The 14,460-nt window shown below is 40.3% G+C and overlaps 1 protein-coding gene and 1 long non-coding RNA gene across 3 annotated transcripts in view; one reads left to right on the top strand and one right to left on the bottom strand.

Moving 5' to 3' along the window:
* The window catches only part of LOC124309596 (ryanodine receptor), a 34,238-nt gene extending 22,654 nt beyond the window's left edge, over positions 1-11,584 (bottom strand). The window contains exons 1-14 of the mRNA XM_046773374.1: positions 11,446-11,584; positions 5,526-5,729; positions 4,859-4,873; positions 3,849-3,926; positions 3,681-3,756; positions 3,497-3,609; positions 3,194-3,393; positions 2,923-3,105; positions 2,635-2,806; positions 2,370-2,539; positions 2,154-2,278; positions 1,695-2,065; positions 1,274-1,605; positions 36-1,144 (exon numbers count right to left, since the gene is read on the bottom strand). Of these exons, the coding sequence (XP_046629330.1) occupies positions 36-1,144; positions 1,274-1,605; positions 1,695-2,065; positions 2,154-2,278; positions 2,370-2,539; positions 2,635-2,806; positions 2,923-3,105; positions 3,194-3,393; positions 3,497-3,609; positions 3,681-3,756; positions 3,849-3,926; positions 4,859-4,873; positions 5,526-5,729; positions 11,446-11,499 (3,202 nt within the window). The 5' untranslated portion in view covers positions 11,500-11,584. The remainder of the gene's footprint in view (positions 1-35; positions 1,145-1,273; positions 1,606-1,694; positions 2,066-2,153; positions 2,279-2,369; positions 2,540-2,634; positions 2,807-2,922; positions 3,106-3,193; positions 3,394-3,496; positions 3,610-3,680; positions 3,757-3,848; positions 3,927-4,858; positions 4,874-5,525; positions 5,730-11,445) is intronic.
* On the top strand, positions 6,619-11,988 carry LOC124309597 (uncharacterized). 2 transcript variants are annotated; one of them, XR_006909264.1, is made up of 4 exons: positions 6,619-7,030; positions 9,183-9,299; positions 11,390-11,780; positions 11,850-11,988. It is a non-coding gene; the product is annotated as an uncharacterized LOC124309597 (long non-coding RNA). The 2 variants fall into 2 exon arrangements; XR_006909263.1 differs by lacking the exon at positions 6,619-7,030 and adding an exon at positions 8,452-8,569.
* The last annotated feature ends 2,472 nt before the right edge of the window (positions 11,989-14,460 follow it).

Raw genomic sequence — 14,460 nt, 5'->3', positions numbered from 1 at the left:
GAGTCACGTTAAATTTTTTTGACGGTCAGATTCACCTTCGTGCTGCTCTCCCGTTGGTGGGTCGAGCATGTACCCATAAACGAGCAGTGTTCTGACAGTTTCGCTGGCTGTGTCCCGGTTCGCTTTCTTTATCGCTTCGTCAACCTTGAAATAAGGTACTAAATGCGGACTCCGCCTCATTTCGGAATCCTCGTTCAACCCGTAAGTCCATCCCTGACTGATCCTCTCCTTTGCCCACAAGTTGTGAGTATTTTCGGCCAGTTGATCTACGAGTTCCTCCATCTTTGGTGTCAATGTGATTGCGCTCAGGTCTAGTGGAGCTGGCTTATAACCGTTCGATTGCATGAACGGTTCGTTGGGCAGTCGTAAGGTCTTTATTCTAGACGGTGGCTTATCCATGGTGATGTAATAACCGAGAGCCAGGATAGTTTTCAAGGTCTGTACGGCCAGCTGAGTATCGTAGCGTTTCTCTGCCGCCGGAAGTCTTTCAAACTGGATAATACACGGATGTATTTTTCTAAGATCGTCTCTTTGTTCCCCGAATATCCAGCCAGCTTCAACTTTATTCATAGCCCACATCTCGTGGATATTCTCCGCCAGCTTGTCTCTTATCTGTTCGATATAAGCGGGTAGATTGATCATGGCTGTGTCTACGGGTGTTGGTACAAATGCCGTGTCGTCCTCAACTAGCCAAGGCCCGGCAAGGACCACTTTGTTCATGTTACCAAAGTAGAAGCAAGGATCCAGAGAGAGAATCTGTTGCGGCAATAGACTTTCGACCAATGGCGAGAAATCGTCCGGAGGTTGAAACTTGAGGCGTCCGTGATCACCACCCAAAAGAAATCTGCATGATAATTTTGAGGAGCAACTTATTGCCGGAAAGAACATTCCATCCAGGTTGAAGTCACGGAAAGATCCCTTGAGGTGCATTCCGTTGAACGCAAAGGTTATTACTGGAATGGTCAAGTCCAAAGTGCATCCAATGACGTCCCCCTTTTTTATGTAAGGTTCCGTCGCGTCCTGTACTATTTGCGTTTTTCTACCGCCCGACCAAAGATAAGCACCGTCAAATCCAAAGGAATACAAATCGTCTCCAACTCCGTTGCCGCCCCACTTTTCACCACCGCCTGGATACGGTGTGTACCTGCGAAGAGTAATTTCTCAATTTATATGCATCGACCTGATTCAAAAGCGTTTGCTATTCGCTCCCACGTTTTTCTACTTTTCACGTTAATTACCTCGAAGGACAACAATTAGAACTTATGCTACGTACCCAGCTGTATTGGCCCAACCGATTCTGAGATGAGGCATCATATGCGTTGTTTGTTCAATATGATCAACGGTGACTTCAAAGTACCACTTTTGATAGAGAGCCGAACCTTCGACTCTGCCAACGAATATGTTTGGTCTTATACTGGCCACGTGATCGACTAGCTGAGTTTGTAGCAGCAAGTTTTTCCCCGGTAGCAGAAAATCACATATATTATTCTGTGACGATCGTACCGCAACTCCGTTACCAACGCACAGAGAACACAATACGTCAAGAACCTTAGGATCCCTGCCGTGCTTTTCCAGCAAAGATATTATCACTTTGATATGCTCATCCTGTAGAAATATGAAAATATTTTTCAAATTCTTTCCAGAGTAATTGTCGATTTACTTCATCGATCATTTTATTGGACAAAATGACATACTCTCATCATGTTTAAAGCCTCGGGGGAATCTATAAGGACACAATGAAGCACATCCAGCATTCCTGTTCCTTCGCCAGACGCCTGCGATCCCAGACGACTGAACAGCCAGTTAAGACGATTGCTGTTCGCAAACTGGGCGCAGTTCGTGTGATTTCCCTTAATGATAGCAGCAAGCAGTTGATAAAGGTAACCAGAAATTTGATCCCAAGACTGGCCACTCTCGTCACCGGAAAGTGCGACCAGGAAACCTTGCGAAGTTATTACATTGATTTTGTCTATAGCCTCGAGGATTAGATTCAAAATTCCTTCCTCCTGGAATAAATCTTGACGATTTCTCAAGGCCCGTAGTCTATTTTGTTTTTCTTCGTGTTCTGCGATGAAGAAAATGATGTTTGTAGTGTTTTCGATTATAATTAGATGGCTTTAGAAACTCAAATATAGTTGCTATTCAAGTCGTACCCATATCTTCTTCCGGCTGAGCAAAGTAGTTGATCAGATCTTCCAAGCACATGACCATTTCGTTCAAATTCACATTCTGAAAGAACATTGAGGCTCTTCTATCCATTTGAAGAGTTTCTAAGCCACTAAAACGCAACAAATTATATCTTTGGTAATTAAACACGTCGAAAAATTAAATCCTTCGGAAAAATTGAATCCTTTAAAACTACGACTCACGTAATAAACTGTGTGAACAGACTGCTGCATTTCCTGATAACCCGAGCTGTCCTTGACTCCTCTTCTTGAGACCGAGAGAAGTCAAGTCCGTCGTCCATTTTTCCTTCCTCGTGCAGTACCGCCTGCTTTTCTTCGACCTTACCCACGCCTTTCTTCTTGGTTTCGTAGGACTACGAGCACGATAAGTATACGAAAGGAGATTAAACACTATTCCACTGGCACAAATAATTTTGACGCGAATAAATTTACTAGCTTTTCTTCTTACCTTATACGAGACCCAGAGACCCTTGGTTGCGTGCTGCATAATCACTGTGGAGTCACCGTATTTGATGATCGGTGTTCCGATTATTTCCAAATCCTTATCCTCGAGAATGGTTTTCGTATCTGTTTTCTCAGATTGGAGCCAGAACGTCGAGGTCTCTATGGTAGCCTCGTTCCTTCGTTTCAACAATTGAAAAATTCTTGCTTATTCTCGAAACACTAACACAGCTTTAGAAAACTTATGTTTAAACAAATTCAATTACAGTTATAATATATTATAACGATCACTCACCGGCCCACCAAATATAATTCGTTATTCTCATTAACACCCAAATAACGGCCTGTGGTAAGATGCCTGATACGCATGGGATGTGACCAATTAATAAAACCACCAGCCCATTTCGTTCTGGCCAACTCCAATCTCCACAAAGATCGCGCTTGGCTCATTACGCTTCCTCCTTCGTAGATAACCATGCTGGAAGAATTTCAACAATGATGAGTTCGACACGACTCAAGGAAGTCTACTGAAATTGTCCATTTCTTGGAAACGTTGCATGACTCACTTTTGACCAGGTGCGGTGCTCCATGTGGATGGTATAGTAAGACATTCGTCACCTCCGTGGAAGAATCTCAATACATCGCCGCCGAAGACATAGCCGACATATTTCATTCGGCTTATGCCAGTGCCGTATGGTTGCACTGACCAGTGTGTAACGTGAAATGAGGCATTAACCACAGACAAGTCGTTCTCCTTCGTCGTGTGCTGATTTCCAGGAGTAAAACGAACGATATCAGGACGTGAGTGGTGCGGACACGTGACAACGTTCAATGACTGATTTCAGGGAGTATAGAAAATGGAAACCTACCAAGTATCGCTCGGTAGCGACTGATACTAAAATGAGATCGTCACCCACTCGGACCTTTTCACCCTCTGATCTTTGCTTGGAAGCCGGATGAACCGTCCACCAACAAGCCTCTCCTGAAATGAGTTTCGGGATAGAAATGAGCGTGATCACAGATATCGACGATTATACCAAGTTTTATCAGTACCTTGAGAATGTTCTTGCAAACCGACATCAAATGCAAGTTTGTCGTGAGACGAACTGGTGGACAAGCACGCCAGATACTGAAAATATTCTCATTTCAATTAGTAGCTAAAGGGATTATATCGTGATACTTTTCTTACCGGGATTATAATTGATCGGACTTGCTGCTTACCATGTCACTGTTTTGATGCCTAAGCAGAATTGCATTGCCGTAGAGCAAAGTTCTGTGACCAGATCCTGTACCCTTCCCCTAAAAATTTATATATCAGTCTAAGTTTGCTCCGTAAAAATTAGTATATTAGATGATAAACCCCGATTAGCAGTACTTCAAACTTTTACAACTAGCGTGTATTTTTACATTGGCGAAATTCAAATCATGACCTGATGCTGACAAATCTAGCAATGATCAGCCATTTTTTCTTTCTGGAATAATTACGTGAAGAATCAGAGAAAGCATTTTCAACGGTCACATTTGTAAAAAAATATTCGGGATAAATATATTTAGTATATTGATAGAGGCAAGGTAGAAAATTACATTTAAAGCCCCATATTCTCTAAAATGTAATTAAGTGTTTGCTATTAATGATGATTTATTATTTATTTTAAATAATTACGAAACAACACAAAATATAACTACATCAATTTTTTTTTCAAACGAGTATCAAGCATTGTTGAATTTATCCACTAATGTGATGATATACATGTCTTTTTCAAATACAACAATACTTCAATCCGTTAGTCTACTGATAAGAGAAGGCCATAATACGCATTCAAATGTTACATATATTAAATTAAGGTTAGTTTCGTTACAAAATAACGTTACGTCACAATCATCCAGAGTACTACGTTTATGTTGGATGGTCACCATAATCACGATACAGCATTGATGAAGAAAAAGTGAAAGTGTGTATAATAACAAAGTAACTATAATGGGATTACTTGAACTGCAATTATATACTTCATATTATTATGTTCAATGTTATTTATTAATGATATTATTATCAGCAATGAAGTCGCTACGGAGCATCGACCACAAAGGCAACTTGTGTGTGAAGATGTTTGTTAAGTTTGAAAAAGCAAAAAATAACATTGTGCAGCAAAATAATAAACGTCGGTAGTCTCTAACGAATGAAATGTAATAGTGCAAGTTCTGAGATGATAAATTTAGAACAAAATACTTACTAAAGACTCTTGCTGCTGCAAATGAAAAAAAATACATATCGACTTAGATTCGTTGGACTTGCTTTTACTACTTTGTATCGTGCTATAAGAAACAGCCGCTCAAGTTTCTATCTGAAAATTTGAATGGACGGACACGACCGTGTGATAGGATATGGCAGGATGATAGCCTGCGTTAACTTTCGCGAGGATATACTCGAGGTGCATGCGATTGACTGGACGAGATAAAAAATGAAGAAGAAAGAGACGACGTGATGTATTCAGAAATGATCGTAGGTGTAACGTGGTAGGGCAGAAAATGAATCCAAGAAAGAAGAGGTTTCAGAAGTAATACGTACAAAAGCTGCTACACGAAGTAATGAAGAAATGTCATAAAAATCGAATGCCACACTTTTATTCTGAATACATCAACCTGTTTAGTAACATAGAGGAGCAAAACACTCTGTTTTAATTTGTTCACTTTTCACTGTCTGAACGGCATAGATTTATTTTTATTTATGGCCCACTCCTATTTCAAACACACTGACTTAAGTTTTCAATCGCAAGTGCGGATCTTTTTTTTAAATTTTCATTTAATAAAATTTGTGAAATGAACTCTTTTTTCATGTTGTCTCATAGCATGTAACACAATTTTTTATTAATAGTGGATAAAGGAGAAAAAATATAATACCGTTTCGGAACCTGCTGCGGTGACCAATTCCTGCAACGCTCGTACGGACAGCGCCTGTTCTATTACAAAGACGCATTGCGATAAGTCTGGTGGAATATTCTTGTCGGCTATGTTTTCGAGGAAACAATGTCGGTTTCCAAAACCTTCAGCCGCCAAGCAGACCCTTTCACCGGTGGCTGTGCAGGACAGGCACACCATGTCCTCCTGAAAATTTAAATAACAATTTTGAATGGAAGTGAAATCGGTATACGTATCTGAGAACTGTCACCGCTCGTCGAATTCAATCACATGTGATACCTACATCAGACCACGGTGAGAGAAAAAAAAGGAAAAATAGATCAGCTTTGGAAATCTGAGCAGGTTTATTTTGATTCTAGGTATGCTATATGTTTATAGTTGAGTTTTCAATATTTCTCAGCTACCGCGGAGTATGATTTGAATCTACAAACGTATCTCTGTGTATTGATAGATCGTATCGCTTCAATTGATCAAGAAATTATAAGTAGAACAAATTCGTACCATTTGATTTGATTACATTTCGGTACATTGCCTTGCGATAAGGATCAACATTGTGCTGAGTTTTTTGGCGTACGATGAAATCGAAAGTGAATATTAGAAGGTTAATCGGTTAAGAGGAGAGAGAAAATTGAGAATTTGCGAGAACTCATGGAAACGCAGATGAATAGCGTGATGAAATTAATTAGAATCTTGAAAATAATACATGAAGAAGTAACAGAAACAGAGATCATAGTGTCGATTCAGATTGAAGATCACGGAAGAGGAAGAAGACAATTGTCCAACAAGGTGAGAAAAACCTACAGTATGTATTAAATCGGTCTTAAAATCCATGAGTTCATCAATATTATTAGTTTACAAAAAACGTCATTTTCTCTTAATACTTCGAGTGGGAAATTTTTGGAATACAATATTCGAAGATTGAACGACATTTTGCCTCTCGCGCATGTAGAGATTCTCTCAATGACGGCGACACTCAGATTCAGTGGCAAAGGTCTGTGTCACGCCCGACATCTTCGCTGCCAGACAGCAGTAGCTGATTCCCGTGTCAGGCTAGACTGTCCGCGCTCATGGCTTTCACCACTAGCCTCGGCCGCGCATGGCTGTCACTTACTCGCTACAACTGACGCCGGACGCATCGCTGATCACTACTACTGGCACAGGCGGACCAGAGCGCCGTTTACTACTAACGTCGCCGCACCGAACGAATGATCAGTGACTACGGCTGCCACTTGCTGCCCCGGAACTGCCTTGTTACCGAGCCTCGGATTAACCCCTGACAGGCAATGAGGGTAAAATTCCTCCCCCCAACCCCCTCGCAAAAAAAAAAAAAATAAAAAATATTGGACTGAACTTTAATTTATAAAAAAAAAATTTCACTAGCTTAATCAGAGGCTGAGATATTTGAAATTAATTTCCCCTGGGTATTTTTTACACTCGTTGCCACGAAAGGTATACGGTTTGGATGTTTTCCTGTCAGGGGTTAATATGTAAGTACTCATTTTTTATGTAAATCATTTTTATTCCTTATCTGATTTTCTGCATGAAGTGATGCGGTTTCTATTTTCCATATTTTAGTTTTTTAAGACTACATTTTATGCATATATTTTGTAATTTTTAATACATGTTTATCCGGGCCCTGATTATTACCAGTGTCCTACCGAAACACGATTTTCAGTGATAACCGAAACCGTAACCAAATACTCGGCTCCTCTTCTAGTTTCGACCAAAACCGTAACCGAAACCGAAAATTATATGTCGATAGGTTAATATTTGGTCAAAATTTCATTATACCCCGAAATGTAGTGTTTTCCTAGCTTTGTAACACATTATTCGATTATATTTAATAAAAGACTTCAATTTATTAGAAAATCACTTCATTTTTGGAACGTGATGTAACTACAAAATTAATTTCGAACATAACCGACAGTACTCGGCATAATCGACACGAAAGCTGCTTTCGGCCGAGACCGAAACCGAAACGGAGACTTCGGTCGGTCTTTAATTATTACCGTTTGTACGACATTCATCGTTTTTCCATTATTACCATGCACGAGGATACAGAAAATGACTAAAAGATATTACATCTCACGGAATCATTTGTATTTATCGATACAATAGACCTTTGCTCACCGGTAAGATATCTATTCGTATAACCGGAAGCGCAGTTTGCGCGGATAATACGAATTTATATATAAATCGTTTAATGTTAATTCATGTACAACCGTAATAACCCTGCTGTATAAACGTGTTCGCAGACTGAACTGCGCGAATTAAGTTTTAATCACCGAAGAGTTGCGCAACACGAGGTCCACTCTCCGTGTACACGCGATTCATTTCCTTGACAGATGGCAACGACATGCCCCCTCTACCAGCTTGAGACCTCGACCCGCAAGGGCTTATCGTTAGGCTTGCAAGTGTGCCGTACATATATCTGCATATTATGCTGTAATAATTGTGAAAATATGTTTCATGCTTTACCGCAACGAATGCTAACCTAACGGTCTGGGAAACTGAAACGACGTTCGCTCTGGTGGGGAAACCAACCCTCGGATCGAAACTAAGACCTTAAGCTTATACGCGGGTCAAGGCTACGAGTGAATTTCTATCCCTTTAACTGCGCTCCGTGTTTTCCACAATTCAGATCATCGATCTTCGTTAAATTCACGTGTGTAGGAAATGCAGGTGGAAACAAGTGGCACTATTTTATCATACTCGTTGTAAATTTATATGTTTTTATCGTGCATTCGCGGACTATTTAAGTGGATTTAAAAAAAACAATAACATGGAAAAATTTAACAGATAGTCACGTGTCACGTACAATATTTTTCTACGATGTACAAATATTAATTTGCGTCTTCGTCGCACTTTCAAGTTTTTAACTTAATTTACCGTCAATCTTGCAGATTTTTTAATCAATAAATTACCTACCATGGCCTTCAAATCGGCAGCAACTTGCCTCCGAATCAACGTGATTGTACATCCGGTAGAAACGAAATCGGGAAAAAAATTTCCCGGTTCGTTATAAGGTAATTCATCACCGATGATCGGGTCATCTTTAGCCGCGCGTGAATCATCAACGTGTTCGTAATAACGCGAGACCGCATTAAATTTATTACATTTTTTTAAACACTTGGCATTTTTTATTCTGTACAAAGTTTCGGCACTTCGCAATCGATTCGGACGAATTTTATGATTACCGATTAACATTGGAGATTCTAATAGGCACGTAAGTCGATACTAGTGTTTAAAGTAAAAAAGCGGTATAACTTTAGACAGTCTAATTACGAGAACAAGCCTAGCCATGGTACCTATTGTACATTATACACACGACAGCCGCGGGTGCCTGTCACGCGGTTTGGTTCGCGACAAGAGCAAGAATATAATGTGGCGCTAGCTTGAAATCCTTGGAATCCCTAGGACTTGAATTTATTCGATTATCGTAGCGACATAATTCACCGACAATTCTGGTACGAAAAGTCAAAGGTCAGACTAGCGTTCACTATACATATATATATATATATATGATTAAAAGTGTGCAGGTATATTTATCTTCTTTCCCTATCAATCCGTTGTGGCTTTTGATTCGGTTCACATGCTACGCCCGTGCACGCTAAAGTGTACAATTCTTACTCTTTTCAGGTACATGATCACCACCTACATCGAAATCCGACGGCTACTCACGGATCAGAGACCCGAAGCTTTTCAAAAATTAAAACACATCACCCCCCCGAGCATCGGTGGTATACGACTACGGGGGTGTGTACATGTACATATATATACATATCCTTTTCATGCGGCAGAGATTGCGGCAACAGTTATTTCGCTCTAAATGGCCCGCGTTTCAAATGATATGCATAAAAAATTAGCGAAACCAGAAGGCAGGCATTCCGACTACCTACACTATTAACCATAATCTGCGGTGCCGAGACATCTGATGCGATTCGTATCGTTACATCGTAGATTTATTACCGTTGTCTGTAGAGAGACCGTATACGTAGCTGTCCTCTTATTTGATAACGATTACTCTCCTAATTACGAGTGCCTGCGAATTTAAAGATAAAGCGAACCAATTTACTTTTAGCCGGCGCTCTCGCCTTTTAAAGCTGACCTGTGCAGTATTGTGTGTAAAACGGATTGTTATCCCGCCGGACGTATAGCAATTTCCAACGTTTCCAACCTATTTTATTTATTTATTCTTTTTCTCAGACATATTCTAACCCACGTGCCATTGTTTTCTCTTGAAAACTAAAGCAATTAATGCTGCCTAGTATGAGTTGACTGGTTGAAATGACTTCAAGCACACGGTAAGACGAGAAAAGATGAATATCAGAAGAAAACATTAGCATAACTAAACAAAATAAGCTACATTAAACGTCAAACGCCGAACAAAGTTTATTTTTAATTCGTGTTCAATAACCTGGACGAGCTAAATTGTCAAGTGGAGAGTAGTTAGGTAGTAGAGCGTGGCGCTGTCGAAACGTGACATGACGTACCTACTACCAGTGAAAAGACATGGACGACAAACGGTCCGGAAAATTCCGATACAAAAAAAGGCATTTTTCCGGTGACGGGTGAGCGCGATTCACAGAGCTACTATACGTGTATTGTAATACACGCGTCTCCGATTTTCCGGATTATACTCAAAGGAGATTATTTTTTCCATGTAGAAAATACGGGCGTAGTCATCGTCACCGTAAACAGGGTGGAAAAATAAAGCGATCGGATTACACGTCACATGATAGCCGAACCTTTCGTCAATGTGGCGACGTTGCGGATAACCGAAGGTTAACTGCACCCACCTTCGTCAAGTCCTCGTGCGAAAAGGGCAGAAGGAATAAGCGCACCCTTAAAAAAGTTGCGAAATCGACGAACCCCTTCATTCTGTTTTACTTAAAGATGTTGTACAGAAGGTCAAAGATGCCAGTGACTAAAGTGGCGCGTATCGCGGGAAAACGGTGGTGCTCGATGAACGAATGTGAGAAAAAGAGATACGTCGATTTAGCGAGGACGGAACGTAATCGTCGCAACTGTATGACAGTTAAAAAAAAGTCATTCGGTTGTAGATGATTTCGTTTTTCTCACCTTCGGTTGACAAATCTATGTAATTTCTTATTTTTTTTTACCAGTATTTGTTAAATGTCTGGACAAACTCGCATCAATTATCTTCGTACAAATATATGTATACATGTTAAAGGCACTAAAATTCTGCTAACGTAATTAAAAGATTAGCGCAACGGACACGCAATAGTACATCTGGAGTAATTAAATTTCATATTATCCTGTGAAATAATACACGTCGTTAAAATACTTATATTATTGAATAACGAAAATTTCCGTAACGCAAAAAATCCCGCCGTAACTAAAATATTTTAAGATATTTTACTACAGCCTTAGGCTTGGATATGGGCCAAAGCACCAGATCATCCACCCCTCAAACTGTCGCTACCCACAAGTGTGACGACTGTAAAATCCACTATTCCAATCGTACATAAGTATACTAGCAATAAACGATCTATGGCCCGATCGGTGAACCGCAACTACTTTAAATTAAGTTTGCGTACAGAAAATGACCGCTACATCACATGCGTGTGTACGTCTAGGATATATGTATGTACATATATGTACATATATATATGTATGTATAGGTATACACACGCCCCTCAGAGTAGGGAGAATATCGTAAACATTGAGAAACACGCGGGGAGGTGGGTAGCGTACAAGCATCGTCGCATTAATCGTACGAATCGAAAGGGTGAATGAAGCGGAGCTGGACAATCGTATCCGATTAGAGCTGGATGTACAGGGTGGCGATGGATCGTAAGAGAGAAATAGGTAAAATGTCACAGGGTGTGGAAAATCTGAGAGCGTGTACCGAGACAGAGAAGAATAACTTATTACTCACCGTCCGGAGGAAGGAGACGTCATCCTGCTCGGAGCCACCCTCGCTGTCCGCCATCCTCCAAGCAGCAGCAGCGGCAGAGTTCTTCCTCGAATCGTGATAATTTTCGGTTTATTCGACAATCTTCCCTGCGGCGTATAATGAACTCGGCGGGGGTATATCAGTGAACGGCGAGACGACGTTCGAGCATGTTCGTCGCGTGGTCGATGCGCGGCTTGCGGACGCTGAACGCCGGCACCAAACTCCGTCGCGACGACGACTGACGCACTCGCTCTGTCTCGTCTCGACGAGGGTCCTCGGGTTACAGGTAGCGGCAGATTGCCCGGAGATCAGCGCAGGTGCGACAATTCCCCTTTCGTAAACACTGACGGGGGTGCTTGGAAATTAAATTGCTCCTTCGTTTACAGGCTCGAGAGGACAGGGAACGAGATTTTCGTCTCCGAGGATTCGCACGATTGTTGGGATGTAGAATTGTTCCGAAAAATTCTTAGTTTGGATAAAACAAACTGTAAAAAAAATTAAATAAATAAATAAATAATTTCAAAACGTGTGTCAACGGATGTAATTTCGTCGCACGTACATCGACTGCAGGAATTTAATTGGGATTAAATGATAAGTGAAATTGAGGGAAAGTTTGATGCAAAACTGCAGTGATCACGGGTCGAAGTCACGTGACATTCTGATTCAATGACGAAAGTAATGCACTTGAAGCTGAAGAGCGGAAAATTGTTTAAAAAATATGATAATGCGAGTTTAATGCGTTTATCGCCGCAGCTGTTTCGTAACACCTTTGTATATTATTACTCCTCTCTGCTGCAAGAGCACCAGCAGCAGCAGTAAAGCGGCGGCGGCGGCGGCAACGCAGGAAAGAAATAAATAACGCGATATATTGAATAATTATAGAATCACCTGATAAACAGCACAAAACTTTTTTCACGAGGTAGAATAATATAATTTACACCTTGGAGTACATACAATTCACTGGCGTTTTTGTAAGAGCGAAAACAATAAAAAAAAAGTAATCACACAATTGTTGCAATGTGAAAATTTGAAGAAGAATATCGTCGAGTTTATCGCGTCGCGGGTATTCGTAAAATAATATACATATATATAATAATATATATATATATATGTATATATGTATACACAGGAGTATATATATATATAATATAATATGTAATATTCGTTCGTATCAATAATGCATGTGATTATCGAAGGTGAGTATTGTACCGAAAACTGTTATTGCACCGAGCTAAAATAGCAGCGAGCCGAAATTTCTATCGAAGCTAGAAGAGCTCTGGTACTCCGGTACTCGGAAGAGGACAGATCCGAACAGCCGTTCGGCTCTCGGCTATTTTTGGTACAGCCGAGATGGTCTCGACGCTCGCGGTCGCCCGCAGAAAGCAAAAAAGACTACGAGCTTGATTCCGACTCTGTCTGCTTCGTCGTGATACGCGCCTTCGACGCTCCTCGTAAGACTGATAAATATTTCCAAAACCACGACTATTCCCTTGTTGGCTCGGCGAGCCGACGACCAACGACGTATCTCTAGAGCTCCGATTCCGTTGTTCGTCGTTACGTACGCGACGCAAACAGTCGAAAGGCGCGAGAGGAGAAAAGCTCGCACCCCAGGATTTGAATTTCGAACGACGCGCTCTTCTCGTTTTGAAGCTCAACGTCTTTCCGTCCGTCTGTCCGTATGTTCGGTTATAACTCCGCAACTACTGAACCTATTTTGATCAATTTTTTTTCAGTGAACAGCTACAACGTCTAGCTAGGTTTTAGGATGGGTTTCGTTACAGGCGGGTCAACAGTTTTTAAGGTATAACGACGTTCGTAAGCATGCGTATACATATTTTTAGGTATTTGAGTAACACATTGTGAACGATATATAATGCAATGATGGATATAGACGATTACGCACGTGCGGCCGTTACCCAACGTTACGTTATTGTATGTATGTATGTAACGTTTCAAGTGCGTGACGTTTTAGTTTAAAGCGCGGGTGAACCCCCCCCCCCCGGAATAGCTGGTAACTATTTTCGACTAGGGACCGATTAGCGCGTTGGATGCTTATAGGTGTACATATAAATATAATAAACGTATCTACCGTACGGCTTGCCGTTTATCAAGGCAACCCGCAATTCGAGAAATATTACCAGAGATGTTTTCTTTTCCCTGTTGTTTCTACACCGTAATAAACACTCTAGTTTAATAATAGTTGTCATTCCGATCCCGAAGCCAAGATTGCTTTGTACACTTCAACACCTGTATATATCTGTTTATAATTTTACTCAATCACTGAGGGATGATTGATTGATACTTCCGGTCAAATATTTGACAGATGTAATTATATGGTGCGTGCGGTTGTACGATATTTACTCGTTTATATACAGTAATATATAATATATGCCCTATCAATGATGAAAATATTGCAAAGTTCAGTGAAAAAAAAAAAAAAAAAAAGTGAAGCAAACAGTTAATAAAAATTACTTTGATTGTAACAACTTAAAACGACATGATACGTGCAAAAATTACGATATGTTATACACGTGATATGTACAATTGCGTTTTTATTGATTTTTATTTTCGCTTAAATGTTTATTTCTAAAATTTACAGAAGTACAAGTCAAGAAATTTTAACTGTACTGTTCTCATAATAATTCAGAATTTCACGAACGTTAAGAATAAGTTAATTGCTATTACATTCACCTATTTATATATTTATAATTTATAACTTATTCGGGGCGTTATGCATGGCGAACTCATTCATTTATTTATTCGATCATTCATCTAAAGATACCCAACTCAACCCGGTTTCCAACTAGTCATCTTCTAATATTATTATTTCTAAAAATGATTCGAGTGAGTGTCGCCGGAGGTCTTGCGTTGTAATTTCTCCATCTATGTAGATTTACCCTCTCCGTTATTGAACGTTATTGGTCACGGATCTTTTGTCAGATGTTCTTTACTACCCAGCTATCTACCACCGCATTACTCCCTTCTTCCATTTCTCTT

The sequence above is a fragment of the Neodiprion virginianus genome, chromosome 7 (assembly GCF_021901495.1).
Source record: "Neodiprion virginianus isolate iyNeoVirg1 chromosome 7, iyNeoVirg1.1, whole genome shotgun sequence".
Taxonomy (NCBI): domain Eukaryota; kingdom Metazoa; phylum Arthropoda; class Insecta; order Hymenoptera; family Diprionidae; genus Neodiprion; species Neodiprion virginianus.
The sequence above is the reverse complement of the archived record's forward strand: the minus strand, read 5'-3'. Positions and strand labels throughout refer to the sequence as shown.